Source organism: Bombus flavifrons, chromosome 16 (assembly GCF_040668555.2).
Source record: "Bombus flavifrons isolate JBK064 chromosome 16, iyBomFlav1_principal, whole genome shotgun sequence".
NCBI lineage: Eukaryota > Metazoa > Arthropoda > Insecta > Hymenoptera > Apidae > Bombus > Bombus flavifrons.
The window spans coordinates 4,980,581-4,998,977 of record NC_138457.1 but is presented as its reverse complement, the minus strand read 5'-3'; the positions used below and the strand labels follow the sequence as shown (position 1 = coordinate 4,998,977).

Sequence of the window (18,397 nt, the reverse complement as noted above, 5' to 3'; positions counted from 1 at the left end):
TCTGTCAGTCTTCGATATTTGACGTAATAAAAGAAATAGTCATTGTGCAATCTTCATAAAAATATAGATATTCAACAATAACTGCACACATAATAATTATAATTGTATGATAATATAAATATCCAAGAGTAATAAATAATCACTGTTCGAACTTTTTATTCTTTTAGGAAAAAAAAAACAGAGAATTTGTTTTTAAATTTTTATGTAGGATTACATGTGTAATTTTCATAATAGAAATTTAAGTTGCACAATTCTCGTGACAATAACTTCATGTATCTTCCGTGTTATATGGGATCCTGCTATATTCGGAACTAAAAGGATTAACAGTTGTCATAAAATAGAAATCAAACCTCGTTGCTAAATTTATCAATATATTAACTTATCAAAATAACATATTAAAATAACAACTCTAAATAAAAGAGATTAATAGTTCTCATAAGAAAAAACCAACCCTCGTTGCATTTACGCGCCAAATTCTAACCCCGTTGTCTCCTTCCCCTACTCCTAATCTACCAACAGCCTAGCACCCACCACTCCTAATCTTCGAACGCGAGCGCCCCCCCTCATTTCTAACTATTGCCGCGATTCGCGCTATATTCATTCCTATGGTAGACTCGAGTTATCCCCACTCTCTAGCCACGAGCCGAGCGCAAAACGCGCCAGCTGCTTGCCAGGCAGTCGTCTTTGCGACGTTGTCATGAAACAAATGAAAGTTATCATCACGGCGTTTTAGCTACCTGTTTGCTACGGCTCCATCGTGTTTCAAACCTCCCTCTTAGTTCGTTGCACTGGCTCACTGTACGGAACGGTTTAGGTTAGAGTGTGTTTCCTCTTCGATCGACAAACGATTGTGCGATGGCCGAGAAATTACGTAATTAAAGGCCGCGGTCATACCGTAACGTAATTTGCCAGGGCTACTGTCGTTGTCTCGGTGATAAGAACGATAATGGAGGCCACCTGCGAGGAATTTTTTCCGAGAAAGATCGGGAGAACTCGTGCACGATTGATCGAAGATCTACACGTCTGATAGCGAGGCCACGTCCGCCGCTGTTTCGGAAATGGGGCTGGCAGGTAAATGTTTTGTCTTGGTTGATCGCCATGTTTTTAACCGGTTTCGGGATTCTTTAACCTATGATACCAACCACTGTTATTTTTGATATGATTTGTTTTTATGGACTTTATATTTTCTTTTCAAATGTTTAGGAAGTACAATGAATATAGTCAGTATCTTGTCTTTTTCTTTTTTTATGGGATTCTTTGGGTCGTGTAGGTGATAGATGAAGGGTTGATCACATAGGGTGTCCTTAAATTTTGTGCTTCTTTATTTGAGAGGGGATTTTGGTAAATAATAAAGTTTATTAGTTATGTGAATTTGTGAATAGCATAAAGGAAGCTGCGAAGGGTTTGTTATACAAGATGTTAAAAAATTGTATGTTTACTCATTTAAGAGTTACTTAATTAGCTAATTTAGTTTAGAGAAATCTAAACGTTTATTTACAAGGATTATTCCATTACCTGACCTGTTCTGAGAATCTACAATTAATAATAATTACTCTACATTTGTTAAATGATAGTAATAACGTATCCTGGCATAACGCGTCATGTTTGTGGAATCGATTATCGTTATTATATAATTGTGTATGTGACTAAATCGAGCACTTGTTTCGTGAGAAGTAGAAAATTTTCAAGACACCCGATGAGTAGGTCAACCTACGTCGCGTAATTAATCAATGCACGCCCACCCATATTTGGTAATTTAGTTTGCTTGATTCTTTACCAATTTTATTCGGTAGCATGTGTTCAAAAAATGTCTTAGAACATTTTGGTAGAAAAATATCTCTATAATAAACTGAATTATGACAAAAAGTACTTTTCAATGAAATTCTGCCTTTGTTTTTGTATTGTTGTTTCTATTTATATATATACACACAATTGTATTATTTTTTATATTAACTCTTATAGTTGTTTTTATACATATGTATATATATTATTTTTATTTTTATTAGATACTGAAATCGTTTAATTCAATTTATTAAATTAAAAATTTATTCAAACTTATTGAAACCAAATTTAAATTCATTATGTCAGAATAATTAAAATCAAACTTAAAATTTGATTTCAGTTTTATTCATTGATTTAATGTGGTTAGGTTAGTGATCTTCTTAAAATAGAATTTTGATTAACAAGAGTTAGTGAAATAAAACGAAATTATCCAAAAAGTTTGAATGAAGCGATGAACAGAAATAAGGAAAGCCAGACGCTAGAAGAAATACCAAATTAATTGTTAAAGAAACTTTGTAAAGAGCTAAAAATTGTGTAATGACAGTAAAAATATAATGGGAAATTAATGATACTTTTCTCTGTGAATTTCGTAAGGACAACAACTTATTTTTAACAGAAAGTAAAAGCAGCAGAAGAACAAACTGATGAGCTAATGAAAAAATTATGTAATTTTCGACACACACGATTGGCCAAGTGTAGGGTGAACGTAAAATTTCATTTTTTATGTGATCTGTTAGTCGTCGCTAAGCACGTGGAATATTTTGTTTATGTTAATCGGGACGATTTATAATCTTCTGAAATACACGCGAATCTTTTCCCTTTTATTAATTGGGACATAGGAGGACATATTTGACCTTGGAACGTCCTGTAATGATGACATTAAAATTTTTTAATGGAATCTCTATGTTGTTCTGTCGAATTAAAAATTCATATTTCGATAGCGGATGCTGCGAAAGTAACGAGTTTCTAATGTTTTGAAAAATGAAGCTAATTTCAATATCATCGCAAAGTCAAATAGATAAAAGCACAGTACGACCCCATCGGTACCGTATAACTTTTCTCTGAAATAATTTTTCGTATCATGACAAATAAAAGAGTAATTAAGAGTGACAGAGTTAGGTCGGACACCCTGTATATGTGCAATATATATGCACATAAACGTAAACTACAATACTAACACGCTATAATATAATATCAAAATATTTAATTGCTCTTGTGATATATTACTTGACTGCATATCCTAATTCTTCAACTAGTAGTATTTGAAGTGTCCTATTTTCTTATTTTTATATGTCTGTACTGATCGCATACGATACTCGGCTGCTTGAATGTATTGATTTATAAAGTTTGTAACAGTTGAAATTTACGTGACTGTTAAAAATGATTACAACACGGTAAATTACTCTTAAATTATGTAAAATGCAAAATTTTCTTAGAATATAAAAAATATTTTGTTTGGTTGAAACAAAAGCAAGAGTAGGACAATAATCATGAGAATTGCAGTGAGATTAAGAATTACAAAGGTCTTTCATGCTCTCCGCAATCCTGAAAATCATAAAATGAATTTATGTATATAAAAAACGATTGACTATATATACAAACTGTTTGTTGTAAGAAAAGTGACATAACTTTTCCATGGACCACCACCACTAATCACAACCCGTGAAATCAAGATAAGCGTTTCAGTTATTGGAGGGTTATTTTCGTGCGTTTCTTCGTTTGCTTATGTTAATGCCATATTCAGTGGACAAACGGAAGGGGAACTGCGAATTAACAAGTAAAAGAAGCTTTTAGTCGGAAGAACTCGCATTAATTATTAATACTGTTAGTCCGCCGCCGTGTCGTATAAACGTGTCTCTGAAAAATACGACGGATCGTTTCCACTTTATGTACTTCTATTTCTATTGTACGTCCTTGCCTTTTTAATCTATGAAAACATTTACATTTTTATATAGGATTGTCTTAAAAAATATGTTTCCTTTTATTCTACGGAATTTCGAAATATTTCGATTTTTTCTGAAAATACCGATAAGTATTTAATATAAATGTATCGACTTCTAAATAATTGATTTTTTAATTTCTTAGTGGTTTAAAGTACCAATAACTTTACTTGAGAAATATAGAATTTTTTAGAAATATTGCGCCATTTCCTTGTTGTATATCAAGGTATTTCTAAAATTTTTTGACATATTGGATTCTTTAAAGCTTTGAGAAAAGAAACAGGAATTTTTAGAAATATATATTATTCTTCTATTTTATTATATTTCAGAATATTTTCATTAGTTGATGCTTTGAACGATACTATTTAATCGTATTTACATTGTACATATAACCACCCTATAAAGTGTGATCACACATTTGAAATTCAGATAGGGTTTATGTACAGTGATTTAATGTGTATAAAATGAAAAGAATTCTTCTATAGCGTTTAAGCAGTGGATCTGCCTTTTGTTATACTGACTAAATAAAGTTAGCCACTTCTATCTTCATATTATCTTCGTGTTAGAATTAAATAGCGACGTTGCTAATAGTATTGAAATTTTATTCCCTTCCCAAAAGTAAACCCAGATCTATTTCAAATTATGTTATGTTGTCAAAAGGCACCATAATTTTATTCAGAGTCTAATTTTAATTTCTTATTATCTACCAAAATTTTCATGCCCTTTTACAATAGAAAGATCACGAGGAACGAGAGATACAATCAGGAATTTAATATGGTTATCTTTGCGCATGCGCATTTACATTGAATGTCATTTAGAGATGGCGCCCGAAATCTTTCATTAAAGTTCAAGAAAAATCGATGGCCAGAAATTTCGTATATTCGTTGGTTAACCACTGTGTGCAATCGTTATCCTTGCTTTCACTTTCTACACGACGCTTCTAACTGATAATTAAGCAATCTAAAGAAATGTCAGAATTTCGTCTTGTCATAAACTCAACTATTATACAGTTTAGAAGGGGTAAATTTTATTATATAGATAATGATCACATTGCAATATTAGATGTTACATGTTTTTAGAACACTATACATATAGTAGATCTTTCCTAAGTTCGAACAGGTAAATTTCCCCGAGCTCAATCGGAAATGGTGTCTAACCACTAAGATAGAATCCACTGGCTCATTTCCCTTACGTAATATAATAGGACACGCACGCGACGTATCTTTCTCTCTAATCTCGCTATACATATATACAATTAGTTCCTCTGTTTGAACACAGTCTCTTGTGTCTTTCTTTATCTTCGTCTAAAAAAGGTCCCACTGTCTCTATCCATCGACGTTTTCGAAATTCATATTTACTTTGCGGACAACTCAATTGGTCACCTAGGTCGTTGAGATAAGTATCATCGAAATCGAGCTTTATGTAAGTCGCGGAGAAGCCATGATCAAGTTCATAAATTAAAATACATAGAAGAATGACGATTGCGAACAATATTTTTTTAAATGTTACTTTAATTTGAATTTTTCTTGAAATTTGCAATTATTTACGATACAGCTTTGTGATAAATGAATTTGTAAAAATAACATTTCTTTTTCAAAATATCGAATATTAATGACGTATCTGGATAATATGAAACATTGACAACATAATAAAAAATTATTTGGATACTTATTATAGAAAATCTTTATGTTCTTGTTTTTATATATTGTACAATAATTATTTTCTTAATAGGTCTTCGAATATTCCATCAATCTTCCGTAAATATTCTTCAAATATTTTCTCTGGGAAACACTTACACACGTAGGTCTTCGAGTAAAGAAAAAGATCTGTAATAAATCCACGAAAAGGTCAAAAAGAACACGCGTGAGCAATCTACGGTTGTGAGAAGAGAAAATAAATCGTCATTCGACGGAGTAGCCGGTACTCATAATTGTCGTCATTCGAGAAAAAGTAGTTTTACATTTGACGAGGGATAATAACACGTAATCGAGTTATGAAAGAAATTAAACGATACTCAATGTTTTTCTTGTAATTTAGTGTTAAATGAGTGAAAAAATGTTCTTTTATAACGCGTTAGTAATTACATTATTATATCAATGTCAGCATAAACTTAAGCAAAAAAGAATATATCTAACAAGTAGACATAAATTATTTAAAAGTAAGATGGAAAGATTCCTAACTTGAAAAAAACACTTGTAACAGATATAAAGAATTAAGTCAGAATGAAAATGTGCTAGCTCATAGTTAATGTATATCATATTATATTATATCATAATTATAAAATGCAAAACAGTTTTTAGAAGATCCAGTGACACTTATTAATATTTGGACATCACGTCATCCAAGACAAAGTTTGGCTGTTAAATACTGCGATATCCTGTATAATTTACAAATAACGTCACAAGGTTATTGAAAAAAGTGACAGAATTCTTAATTTGCATTAATTTATACAAGTTATTTCTGCTTCTCTACAAATGCAACAGTCGGTCAGATAAATTAAAATTTCTAATTTGAATTAGTTAATTCATTTCTATGGAAATCATTGGCATTATTGCTATAAGAAGTAGGTAGCTGTGAGGGGAAAAAATGTAACTTTTTATCGCTACTTATACGTAAAATAACAATGTTAAGGAAAAAGGTGCTTATGTGTAATGTGACTATTTACAATTATAATCCTTCGAGAACGTAAATGCAATTAGCTACCACTTACATAATGAATAGAACGTGTTGATATTAGCGTATTAGTTCAATCGGAGACACTTGGTTGATGTTTGTGAATACATGAAACTTCATAGCCTTGATCCGATTTTGATCTTCACTGGTAACACGTTTTCCTTTTTTCTATTTCGTTTTCTTTTTCTTTTCTTTTCTTTTCTTTTTTTTTTTTTGTACATTTTCATTGTCAGACTAAGCTAGTAATGCGTAATGTTACCAGTGCCCTCTTACATAGTAATTTATTAAGCAATTATGTATATATTACAAGTCACAGCTATTAAATATTTATGTTTTGTGACTTTGTAATTTTGGAATAACGAGGTCTTGTAATTTATAAAATTTGTTAAGTAATAATATTAATTGTAGGGTATAGATTGTAAACTCTTCATTTAAAATTTTACAATTTTACGTTAAAAAAGATATATATATATATACATATATACAGGGTGGTTGGTAACTGGTGGTACAAGCGGAAAGGGGGTGATTCTACGCGAAAAAAGAAGTCGAAAATATAGAATAAAAATTTTTCGTTTGAGGTTTTGTTTTCGAGAAAATCGACTTCGAATTTTCGTTCGGTACGCGTGCGGTACGTTATAACGGATCTCACTGTAGATCGTTGTCTCGATGGAAAAATTAAAAAAAAAAAAAATTAAAAAAAATATTTTCGACTTCTTTTTTCGCGTAGAATCACACCCTTTCCGTTTGTACCACCAGTTACCAACCACCCTGTATATATATTATAAGATAAGATAGTAATTTGTTATTTATAAAGTTTCTCAAATAATAATATCAGTGAATTGATAACTTACTAATTATAGGCTACAAATTCCTATTTACAATTCTACGTCAACGGATAATTAAGTAACTTACATATAAGTTGCAAAATATTTTCCAAGCAATAGCTTTTGCTTATTTGTGTAAGGGGGTTCAGAAATAAAAGTACAGTCGAATATGTTTATTAGATTAAATATTAGAGTAAAAATTAAGAAAAATTTCTCTCATCTGTTCCCAACAATCAGAAGAAAGTTAAACTTCATTAGAATGCTTACTTTAAACGTATTTAACGTTATAATTAATGCGAATATTCTGATCTTTTTTGCCATTCTCACTATCTTCTTTATTTGTAACTTGAAAACTATCTATACTTAAATTATTTTCATTGGATTTCTACTTGTATAGGTACTTATAGTACAATATTATTATAATTTTTGTGTCATTAATGGAAATCATAAAAACCAGCTTTCAATAGCAAAAGTGCAGAATTTGATATATATGGACCCAGATTTTATACAAACTCTAAGCATAATAAAATAAAAGTTATTATGTCTAGGAGCTTCTTGCTTCATTTTTATTCAGACAATATAGGAAACATTGAAATCAGACATGAAAATGAAATATTTTAAGGCTTCTCCATACCCAAACTTAAAGTCTCATAATAATCACTATTTTGATTATTTTGAAAATATTTCCTCTAAACGATAATAATATACACACACTTATTTCTAATTTATTATTTGCAGTTGCACACCAAGTCGTAATTATTAAAATTAAATGATGAATCAGTTGAAAAAATCAAGTTATTAAACGTTAAGTTATCTTTGCTCTCTTTCAAACATTGTTCAATAAAATTCTACAAAATGTTTCCTAAAATCCCATACTCTATCCGAATCGCATATTAATGTTAAATCATCTGTTTTTTCAATCATAATTATCTTTACTTGACTTATAATTTATCTTTTTCGTTACAGAATATTTTTTCGCGGTATAATCCATTAACATTCGTGGAACGTTCCCTAAGAATAATTTCTATGCATAATTCAAACTAAAATGTGGAACGGTAAATGGAAATATATAGAAGCATACGGTGGATATTTCGTAGCCCGAAAATGAAAGTAGGGAAACCTCATTTAACTTGGAAATATTAAAGTCGTTCTTCGAATGTCGGAATGAAAAGTTATATAATAAATTAGCCGTTAAATAAAGATCGAAATAACATCTTTTCTTTCTTTTTTCCCGTGTCGGTCGCGATTATACTTTCTAAAACATAAAGTGATGTAATCGTTTCAGTTTTCTTGAGGAAGTTCGCGATTCCCGTCTCATTATGCAATTAACAGTTTTCAATTCTGACACGTGTTTCTCTGCTAGATAAGAAAAACAGACACACTCCAGCGATTTGTACGCGTTCATGCTATTCACATGTTGTTAATATGTAACGCGCGAACGATCGTAAATCGCTTCTGGTCTTAGAAGAAAATTGATCGACATTCGATGTGCTTCTTTGTAAAATGATAAACGAAAATTATTAGTTGGATAATTTCGTTAAATTAATCATTCCTTTGTTATTGTTAATTTATAGTTTTTATCTATTCATTGGTCATTTATGGCATTATATTATAGCTACGTTTTCGAGAATATCGAGTTTGAGTGTTCAGTAAGTACGCGCGCATTTAACTAATCGGCGAATCCTATCCCATCTTCTACATTCCATATCTCATACCTCACGTCCTATATCATATCATGTATATCACAAGCAATACTTCATTTTCCATACCTAAGAAGGTAAATGCAAGTTTAAGTTAAAAGGTACACGTTAGACTCTACGACCTCCAACCCTCTTTCCGCGCTATTCACATACTCCATATCGTATGTCTAAAATCTAATACCTACTATCCTATATCTATAGCTCACATTTTATTTCGTAGGATAGCGAGTTTCGTTTATGGTAAGTAACGATTTCTTGTGAGTTCTGAAGGAAATTTGGAAAGTGAGTTCTGAAGGAAACTGATTTCATTCGTTTACGGGAAGTTGAGGATTTTGAGAATTATGGGCTAGAGATACTGGATGTGTGATATGAAATATGAGAAAGGGAATGTGAAGTACGAGATATGGAATTGAAAGATGGAATGTGAGAGATAAGATGAAGAATATGAGTTAGGAACATCATGTGTGGGGGTATAAGATGTGAGATAAAGTACATGGAATGAGGGATGAAAATGTGAGCTGTGGACTGGATATGTGATAGTGGATAGTGGATATTGGATGTTGGATATGGAGACAGAATATGCGATAGTGTGAAATAGGATATGAATAATAAACCTAATAGGAAAGATAGTACATATTGCACAGATTAATATAGATCACAAATACTTTTCTAATGTTCTTGGAATATCCTTAATAGAGGAAATATTACTTCTTCTATATTTATACATAATTAAATTCACAATACCTTACATAACATCCAAATAGGTAAACAAACAACGAAGTGATTATTTTCAACAAAATAAGTTAAATAACTGCGTTAAAAGTATATAGTATTGAATATTGATTAACATAAGTTAATATGATATAAGGAATAATATGATGCGTAATGCAAGCAAACGTTAACAAGGGATCATTTAATGGACAATTAATCACAGATCAATAGAAAAACATGAGAACTGCTTCATCCTTCAAGCATGGAAAACTTTCCACGTTTCTTGTTCGTGAACCACAGTCGACGACGTCTTTTATCGCTTTACTCTTAAGATTTCTTTTGTTGCCAATAAAAACGCCATTTCTTTTTTCTTTTTCCTCCTCTTCTCCCTCTGTTTCTCTGTCGTCGATTTCCTATATCACATCGCTACTGTTGATTTTCATAATTAGATTATTCCTCGAAAAATTTGAATCATATCACAAGTTCACTTCCTTTAGAATGAGTTATAGGTTAGGAACAGATATTTTTGTAACGAATCATAATTCCACATCAATAGTTCTTTTTAACTGAAGGTAGAATATAGAATTTCGCGATTTTCTTTTTGTCTTTCGTTTTTCTACTTTTACAGGTTATAGGTTAATTCCATTCTTTATTACCTTTTCCCAGATATATCTATAAAGGTATATGTACATTATAAATATCAATAGCGTCACGCTGTTCCTTATAATCGTAGTCATTATACTCATTAATAATACATTAAGTACAGTGATAAATATCGAAAAAAGGAAGAGAAAGAATTACACGCCACATATTATAGAAATTCTGATATGAATCAAAATAAACATTTATCTGTTGACGTCGTCAGGTTTACATTCATGAACGAACATGAATATGCTTGACATTAAAACATTATAAAACTAATTTTTATTTGCATATCTCATACTCTTCTTCGACTTTTTATTCATATTTTCATTGATTGTTGCATAATTTTCACTTTTTCTTCATCACGAATGTTTGCATTTAAAGAAGAATCTTAACAATTTATCTTTTCTTCCTATTGCATTGGAAATAGTGGTTTGTTGCCAAAGTTTAATAGCAAATTAATAAGCGTTAATATATCGACTAAGATTTGTAAGAATGATGGACTTGCATATTTTTTTACTCCCTGTATATATCAGTCAGATTAATTGGTATCTCTGTTCCTGTGAGCAAGATAAACTTGTAGAAGAGGAATAAATTTCCAGATAAACTGTTTAGGAGAAAAGAAATTGTTAGTATTCAGAGAAATATGATAAATAATAAATAATTATTATAGAAATATAGAATTAATTTTTATAAATAATTACTGTTATTTCAATATGAAATAATTGAATTCACATTTGTTAGATATACAAATCTTATAAAGTTAATATCAAATTTTATATAATTTATAAATGTCATTAATAATTAATGCCATCTACGTTTGAATCGACTGTATTTTAAAATAAAGTAAAGTACCACATATTACACATCATTAATTAAGAAAAGGAAAAATATTCATAAAAGATATTTTAACGGGAACTATATAGATTTTGGTTTTTTTTTTTTTTTTTTTTTTTGGCGAAGATTTCGATTAGAAGGCCACGGATACTTCTGCTGCAATTTTTCCAAGAATCATGGCCGTGGCCCTAAGTAATTATTTGCACGCTAGAAACGTGTTTGTTCTTGTACATCTTGGTTAAGTATGACATTCTTGCTGGACATTCAATAATGATTGCTGAATGATTAGATCAGTGGATCAAATCAGTGAATCAAAGGATCGAACATTTTTGTCTGCGCATTATGCATCAAAACAGAGAGGAAATGAATAGAAATTGCACAAATTAATTATAAATAGCAATGATGCCATCTTTTATTGACACGACGTATTCATGAAAATAATTGTTCTGCAATTGTTGGTAATACTAAATGAAATTCTTGCATGACAAAAGGCACAGATCGAAGCACATGTACATTAAGGAGAATTTACATTGAAATTCATGTTTACGGATTCGTGTTTGAGTTTAGTGTTAGGCAGTCCATGCCGAAGTATTGCGTTTTATGCAAGTATGTATGTTCAATCATGACGAATCAGCAAAAACTTCACAAACAAACTACATAGGAATATTCTTCTTTAACCTTAAGACTGAATAAATTATCTATTTTACTACTGCACAGTTTTTTGAATCTTTGAATATTTAAACTATTACCTTTAAATACCTTTCAATTTACAAAATATTTCTACAATTGCAACAGTAATTTCATTTTTTCACTTCTAATATACTAAATCGACTGTGTCGATAAAATGTTTGTTTTACCGTTTATTGTTCATTTATTATTCTAACTGTTCAAATAAAAAAATCAATGTTAAATATAGACAGTGGTTTAAGAAATCTGCGAGTAAAATTCCCTTGCAATCATCCTTGGAAAAATGATAGAGGTATTCCAACTCACAATGTCAAATTAATTATATGCTTTCATTTTTAAAATTTCTTAAATTCGTATCTTTTTTAAAATCTGAACATCTTCAAAATATTTTTTAAAATCTTTTTCTTCGTTGAAATGAGGATGAGATATAGACATAAAAGTTCGTAGATCTCAGCAAAGTTAGATCGAAATAAATCCGATATCTGTTGGTTTACTCTTTGTGTTGATTGCACTCAATCAACTCTTTCTTCGTTCTTTCGCCACTAATTTTAGCAGTTATATAGGCTCACATTGGAGTTACGTAAAATTTGTCTAGTGTCGCACATGTGTAAATATGTCTGAGGTGGATTTACGTGATCCTCAGATTATGAAATGATACGTAGTTAACATGTAGACACGTGTACGCCATTTAAATCTAGATGTAGTGTCTAATTAATTATTCAGTTTTTTGGTGATAATTATTCAGGTACTCGAAAAAATTACATTCTTGAATTATTCAAAATAACAGTAAGGTTGGTGTATTGAGAAGGTCAATAATTCATTATGAATTATTTAATTATCGATTTGATTCTTTTATTATTATTTTATTCTGTTATTCTATATTCTATTCTATCATTTCTGGTTTCATTATTGAATTATTCAGTATTCTGACGAAAAATACGTTTCTTGAGGTTATGTTATAATATAACGGTAAGAAAGGTGTTTAAGAGCTTTCTTTTTTAGGAAAAGAGAAAATATCTTAAAGAACATTCACATAAGTACGCTATACAGGCTACAATTATGTTGCCAAAAATCACGAGTCATCTCTAACAATTTTTACATTAGTCGAAATTATTCTTGACTAAAGAAAATTTTTTTCATTTTATTACTCGTCTCTTAATATTCAATCGTAATATTAAATTCTTCGAACAGCGTCTAAAGATAGAATCTAAACGATTCATAAAACAAAAACATTCTTATCTCTTCCTATTTCACTATGACATTAAATTCTTGCAACATAACCTAAAAAAAGGTGCCGAAGTTTCCAGCAAAAGTGTCAAAGGTTTCACGGAACAAAAACATTCTCCTTTTGTCACCATGACACTACCCAATCAAGTAGTCAGTGATGTTTACGATCAGCCGGAGAATTAGATTCGAGCCGTCAGGAACGAAAAAATAGATGAGATGCCAGTATCTTGTCCGCGAGATCAAGGTCCGGTCAGCACTCAGTCATTCTAGTTTTTTTTTTTGTGGTATTGAATGTGGTGTTACAAAATGGCTGGTTTGCTTGCACGGTATCAAGGTGTTACTCAATAATTCCCTACTGGAGGAACAGAGACAAAAAGGGGGATTACTAGCTGACAAGTGTTTTTGCTCTAGCGACACTTTACTTATTCGCTCGCCACTCTCTTTATGCTCACGTGTGCATCATTTGCATGTTGCGGCTCTCTTACAGTGGCGGAACATCCGTAAAAAGATTGAAAGCTATCTCCGAATTCTCTTATAATTCTGCGGTATTTTTCTGTACAAGTGTTTGGGAAATGTAAATTGTGATCGTTATGAAGGGTAATTTCTACGGGAAGCTAGAAAATCGACAATTGCGTAGTCGTTTAGTTATTGAGGTATTGGAATAGTATTGGTATGTTGAAGTATTAAAGTATTTAAAGCATTAAGATAATGATCATTAATTTATTTCATTTATATGTTATAACAAGTAAAGTAGTACAACATACTATGGTAAAAAATGTATAGAATATATATTATACTCTCTCAAGTGATTATCACAAACTCGAGGATTAATGACTGGAGTTTACTGCAAGGTTAAGCATAAAACGAAATTAATATTAATACATTCCCCATTAATATTCTGAAACATACAGACAAATATGAGGATTCTACGAGTATACAAAAGGAAAAGAGAAACGATAATTTATTATTGACCATAAAATTACAAGGCTTTACAACATATTCCTGATTTACTAAATGTTAGTTTTTATTTCTCGTAATTACATAATGTTGCATACAAAATACGACATCTAATGAAGTTGATTTCTTGTTTGTTTGATTCTTCATTCGTTTTCTACTAGGTACATAATTGTAGAGCTACCATAACCTTGAAACACTTCATATACATTTTAAACATATCACCATTAACCCACGTGTTTCTTTCAAGCCTCCTACAGGAAATCTTGGAACTTATCAACAACTGTGAGCAAAGTGAAAGTTTGCAGTAAGTTTGGAAAGAGCTATTGCCAAATTGTTCAGTCATTCTCACGATCGTTAATTGCAGTCAGAAAACAGCCATTAATTTTAGAACAAATTGGAAACTCTCCAAAATCGTATATTTGTACTGGCTTATGTTAGCTATTACATATCTTATGTTATTTCTGCTGAATTATTTATATTGAAAGACCAAATTTTTTATTTAAATCTTTTATATTTATATTTATTGTAAACTCAAAAATTTAATTTGTATGTATTTTTAAATTATATTTATATCTATTTAAACTCACTATTTCCTTTGTTAAAGCATTTCACAAGCTTCATTCTTCATTTACTTTTATTTCTAACTTTAGTTTTTTATGCAAATTATTAATATATAAATATAGTTTTACAAATAAAAATTTGGAATATTACATATATGCACATACATATACATCAATCGAATGAAATAGAATGGCTACGTACAAGCATTGTGGAGAAGATTGGGAGAGGAGGTAGAATAAGCTGCTATACATATAGTGAATCGCGATGATTACGTCATGAGGGTCAGTTCTGCAAGTTCTGCTTGTCATCGCGTGTCAGCAAAATAGTCTAGAGTTAGCGGATGCGTGTTTATAAGAAAGCAAGAATTTTTTTAAATACTGTCACCTTTTGTCATCCTCTTTTCTTGTTCTCTTAAGATTCATTTCGTTTTCCCATTTAATTTATTTTCACTGAAAAATGATCAGACTGGTTTGAGGTTAGGACAATTTCATTGCACCAATTAATTGCTTAACGCGTGTCCCGATCTCGTTATATGTGTTGTTTCCTTTTTTGGTGACACATGTGTGTATATGTTTGTTACTGATATTGTGTGTGACGTTCATATTAATAGTAAGATAATGGAGAAGGTAGAAATCATTATACTGGATGATCTAAGATGTTTGTTTGTGCTTTATTAGATTAGAAAAGAATATAAATTCAGAGATAATTAAACGAACCAAAGTTTTGGAAATAGATATTTTAAAATTTCATTTAACAATAATTAATACTATAATAAATACAAATTAAATTAATAACAATAACAATGAATTCCTTTTAAATTAAAAATTATTTCCATCTTTCTTTTGATACTTTGAGTCATCAGATTATAAATTGCAGATATGTTCCATACGTTTAGAATGAAATTTGTACTGGCTGGAAGAGTATCGAGACGTATAATCAGAGACACAATCGTCGAAAGATACCAGTGAATAGGGTCAGGAACTAGACTTTGGCTCGAGTTAAGGCAGGTCTCGTTCACTTTGGTATGCGATGCGAAATAGAATCGATATATTATATTTCACATAATCACAGCATCGATGTATTATCGATATAGTTATACTCTGTGGCATATTTATGATGAAAAAATTTTCTTTGTATACAGGAAGTAAACTGATGTGAAAGAACAGACCATCTATACCGGGTGTTTTAAAATATTTGGATCAACTGCAGATAAGATAATGTATAGTTCTAATTAAAATTTCTATCATGTAATGGATTATTCAAAATATTTCCTAACTTAAAAACTAACACTGAGAAAATATTTATTTCTTATTCATTTAAATTTCAATTGTAACCTTAATTTAATATATTTAGTAAATAATGTTTGCTGAACATGGCTTGCGATTTAAGGAATTTTAAATTTGAATTATTTATGAAGTACATAAGTCATTTCGTAAGCTACTTGATTTTAATAACTGTTCTCCCTCTCAGAAACCACGTCACCGTTGAATCGACGTTTTCATCATTTTATATACAAATTTTCTATTCCTTGGTATGCTTGACAATACACGTGTGATAATAATTTGAATTTATTATGAATTTCAAGTAAGCGCTTTTAATGTAATCTATCGACTTTCTTTCTTCCATTCCATCTTTACTATTGATTTATTGGCACTTGCTAAAAACCGGGAACGTGAATTTGTACGTATATATATTGAACATCTTTTAATGAAACGTTAGTAAATAAAGAATGTCAACCATTTAAAACCGTTCCTTTCACGTTATTAATTAATATATAGTAAATAGTTTCTATTTGATTATTACTTGTGAAAACAATAATATTCTTTACGCAATAATATTAGTTGTATAAAAATTTACTTTTTTAATCTTGAATATTTTAAACTTATCGAACAGAAATTTTATACTTGCATTTCGTTTGAAACGATGTGAATGATTCATTATACTTTCATTTATGCTTGCATCATTAGAGGCATATATAAATTATTTTTATAATGAAAATAAAAATTTGAATATAAAAGATTAAACATCGATAACCTAAGGAATTATGCATATGCATGTCAATGAATGTTTCCAAAGTATTTTTTGAGAAACTAATAAAACATAACACATGATAAGTTTGTGTAACACAAAGTTTAAAAATCAAATTTATGCCACACATTGCTGACTAATTTATATATTATAAATGATATATTTGAATGATACGAAATATCATTAAATATAATTATTATTCATGTTGGATATTAACAAAATTAAATAATTGTTGAGTATTGAATTGGAGGTTTCAATGAGTGGTATGAATGGCTGATGGTTTCCTTTTCATCATCAAGGTCGAGCATTATTCCATGGGTTTATTTTTAAAAAAATAATTCGTATTTCGGTGATATTTATCCGCTTCCGTTATTCATATCTCGAGAATTTCTGCATTTAAAATCCATTTAGAATGATCGTTTCATATAAACAAAATTCCATATGGAAAAATTTCTCCAAATTGTTAATTGCTAAAAATATAACCTATATATTATCTATGCAACAAAATATTCTCTCATGTGCGTATATAACATCATTTTTTTATATGCAATTTTACAGAAAAGTACATAAAATATTTCGTATAAACATTAAAATAAACCTTAACATTTGAATAGCATTATCGAATGATATTAACATTGGCCATAAAACAATTTAAAAAGGAATTTTTATTCGATAGTAAGTGTTAAACAATCTCTTGATCTTCTGGAATATTTCTTATTAAACGTATTAAACTATGCATCGTCTAGTAGCATGCGTTAAATAGCATCTGTCCGCTGTTTTATTATTCAAAAGAATCCTTTATCTATCACGGCCAGAAAGCGTGGAAAATCTGCAAGATAAGAACGTGAGATGTCACTGGGTCAGAAAAATGAAGAAAAAAGCTTGTTACGACCGATAATGCAGAACTCGTTTATATCTTATGCGCACGAAACATTGCAGGTATTATGAAAAAAATATATGTAGAAGAAAAAACAGTGAACTGTCCTTGAAATAATTTATGACATACGGTTAATTAATTTTTATTCCTACATCATTTTCCATCGCAATCAGTATTCATTCGTTTTCCTATCTTGTCCTATTATGAAATACTTTTACGATGGTCTCGTTTCTCTTCGTCAAGATATTCTGTCTGTTGACTGAACTCTGTTGACAATATGGTCGATGTTTGATAGATGAAGATAATTCTCGGATTAGAGATATTACAAAGTGTTTACTTTGTAAGATCCCTAAATTCATCACTTAAAATGTCAGAAGTGTGAGTTTTAAAAAGTATAAATGGTATATATGGTTTATGACTATAATAATATATATAGATATAAATATAAATGGTAAGAACGATGATATAAATACAGTAATACTTATAAAACCTATTAGTAAAAATTTTTTATCAACTGCGTTAGTAATATAAAATTGTAAAAAATTAAAATTGTATCGAAAATATTAATATTACTTATAATGACGAATTAAAAGTATTTGACACAATTTATTTAATAGTAATTTAATAAGCTTATAATTATAGTAAATTATTGAAGATCAGAATAATACACGAATTACTAATGCTGAATCAATAAGCGTATACTAAGCAAAATTGTATAATTAGGAAAGAACATCATAATAGAATTAGTAATTAGATTGAATTATAATGGTAATAGATACTCGAAGATTTAACGTTATCGGTATTTCATAGCGAGCTGAAAGTCTTTTTGCAATAGTTTATCAAGAATATTCAAATATTATCTCAAGGACCCTAAGTACTTTGCATACTTAACCCCGTGATGACCTAACTCGATGTTTTTACCGCGTGAAAATAAAACTGTAATTTCTGTGC

The 18,397-nt window shown here is 30.0% G+C and overlaps 1 protein-coding gene across 10 annotated transcripts in view; it reads left to right on the top strand.

The window, feature by feature from the left end:
• The window catches only part of Hnf4 (Hepatocyte nuclear factor 4), a 48,555-nt gene that overhangs the window by 18,996 nt on the left and 11,162 nt on the right, over positions 1-18,397 (top strand). Inside the window, exons 1-3 of one of the 10 annotated variants that reach the window (XM_069129423.1) lie at positions 670-1,071; positions 15,437-15,548; positions 15,687-15,760. The exons of 3 other annotated variants lie outside the window; for them this stretch is intronic. Coding sequence is in view for 1 of the 7 variants with exons in the window: in XM_069129420.1 (XP_068985521.1) it covers positions 1,059-1,071 (13 nt within the window). In the remaining 6 variants the exon portion in view is untranslated. Of the gene's footprint in view, positions 1-669; positions 1,072-15,417; positions 15,549-15,682; positions 15,761-17,260; positions 17,509-18,397 lie in introns of those variants that run through there. 6 more of the 10 variants (XM_069129421.1, XM_069129422.1, XM_069129424.1 and 3 more) reach the window with 6 other exon arrangements.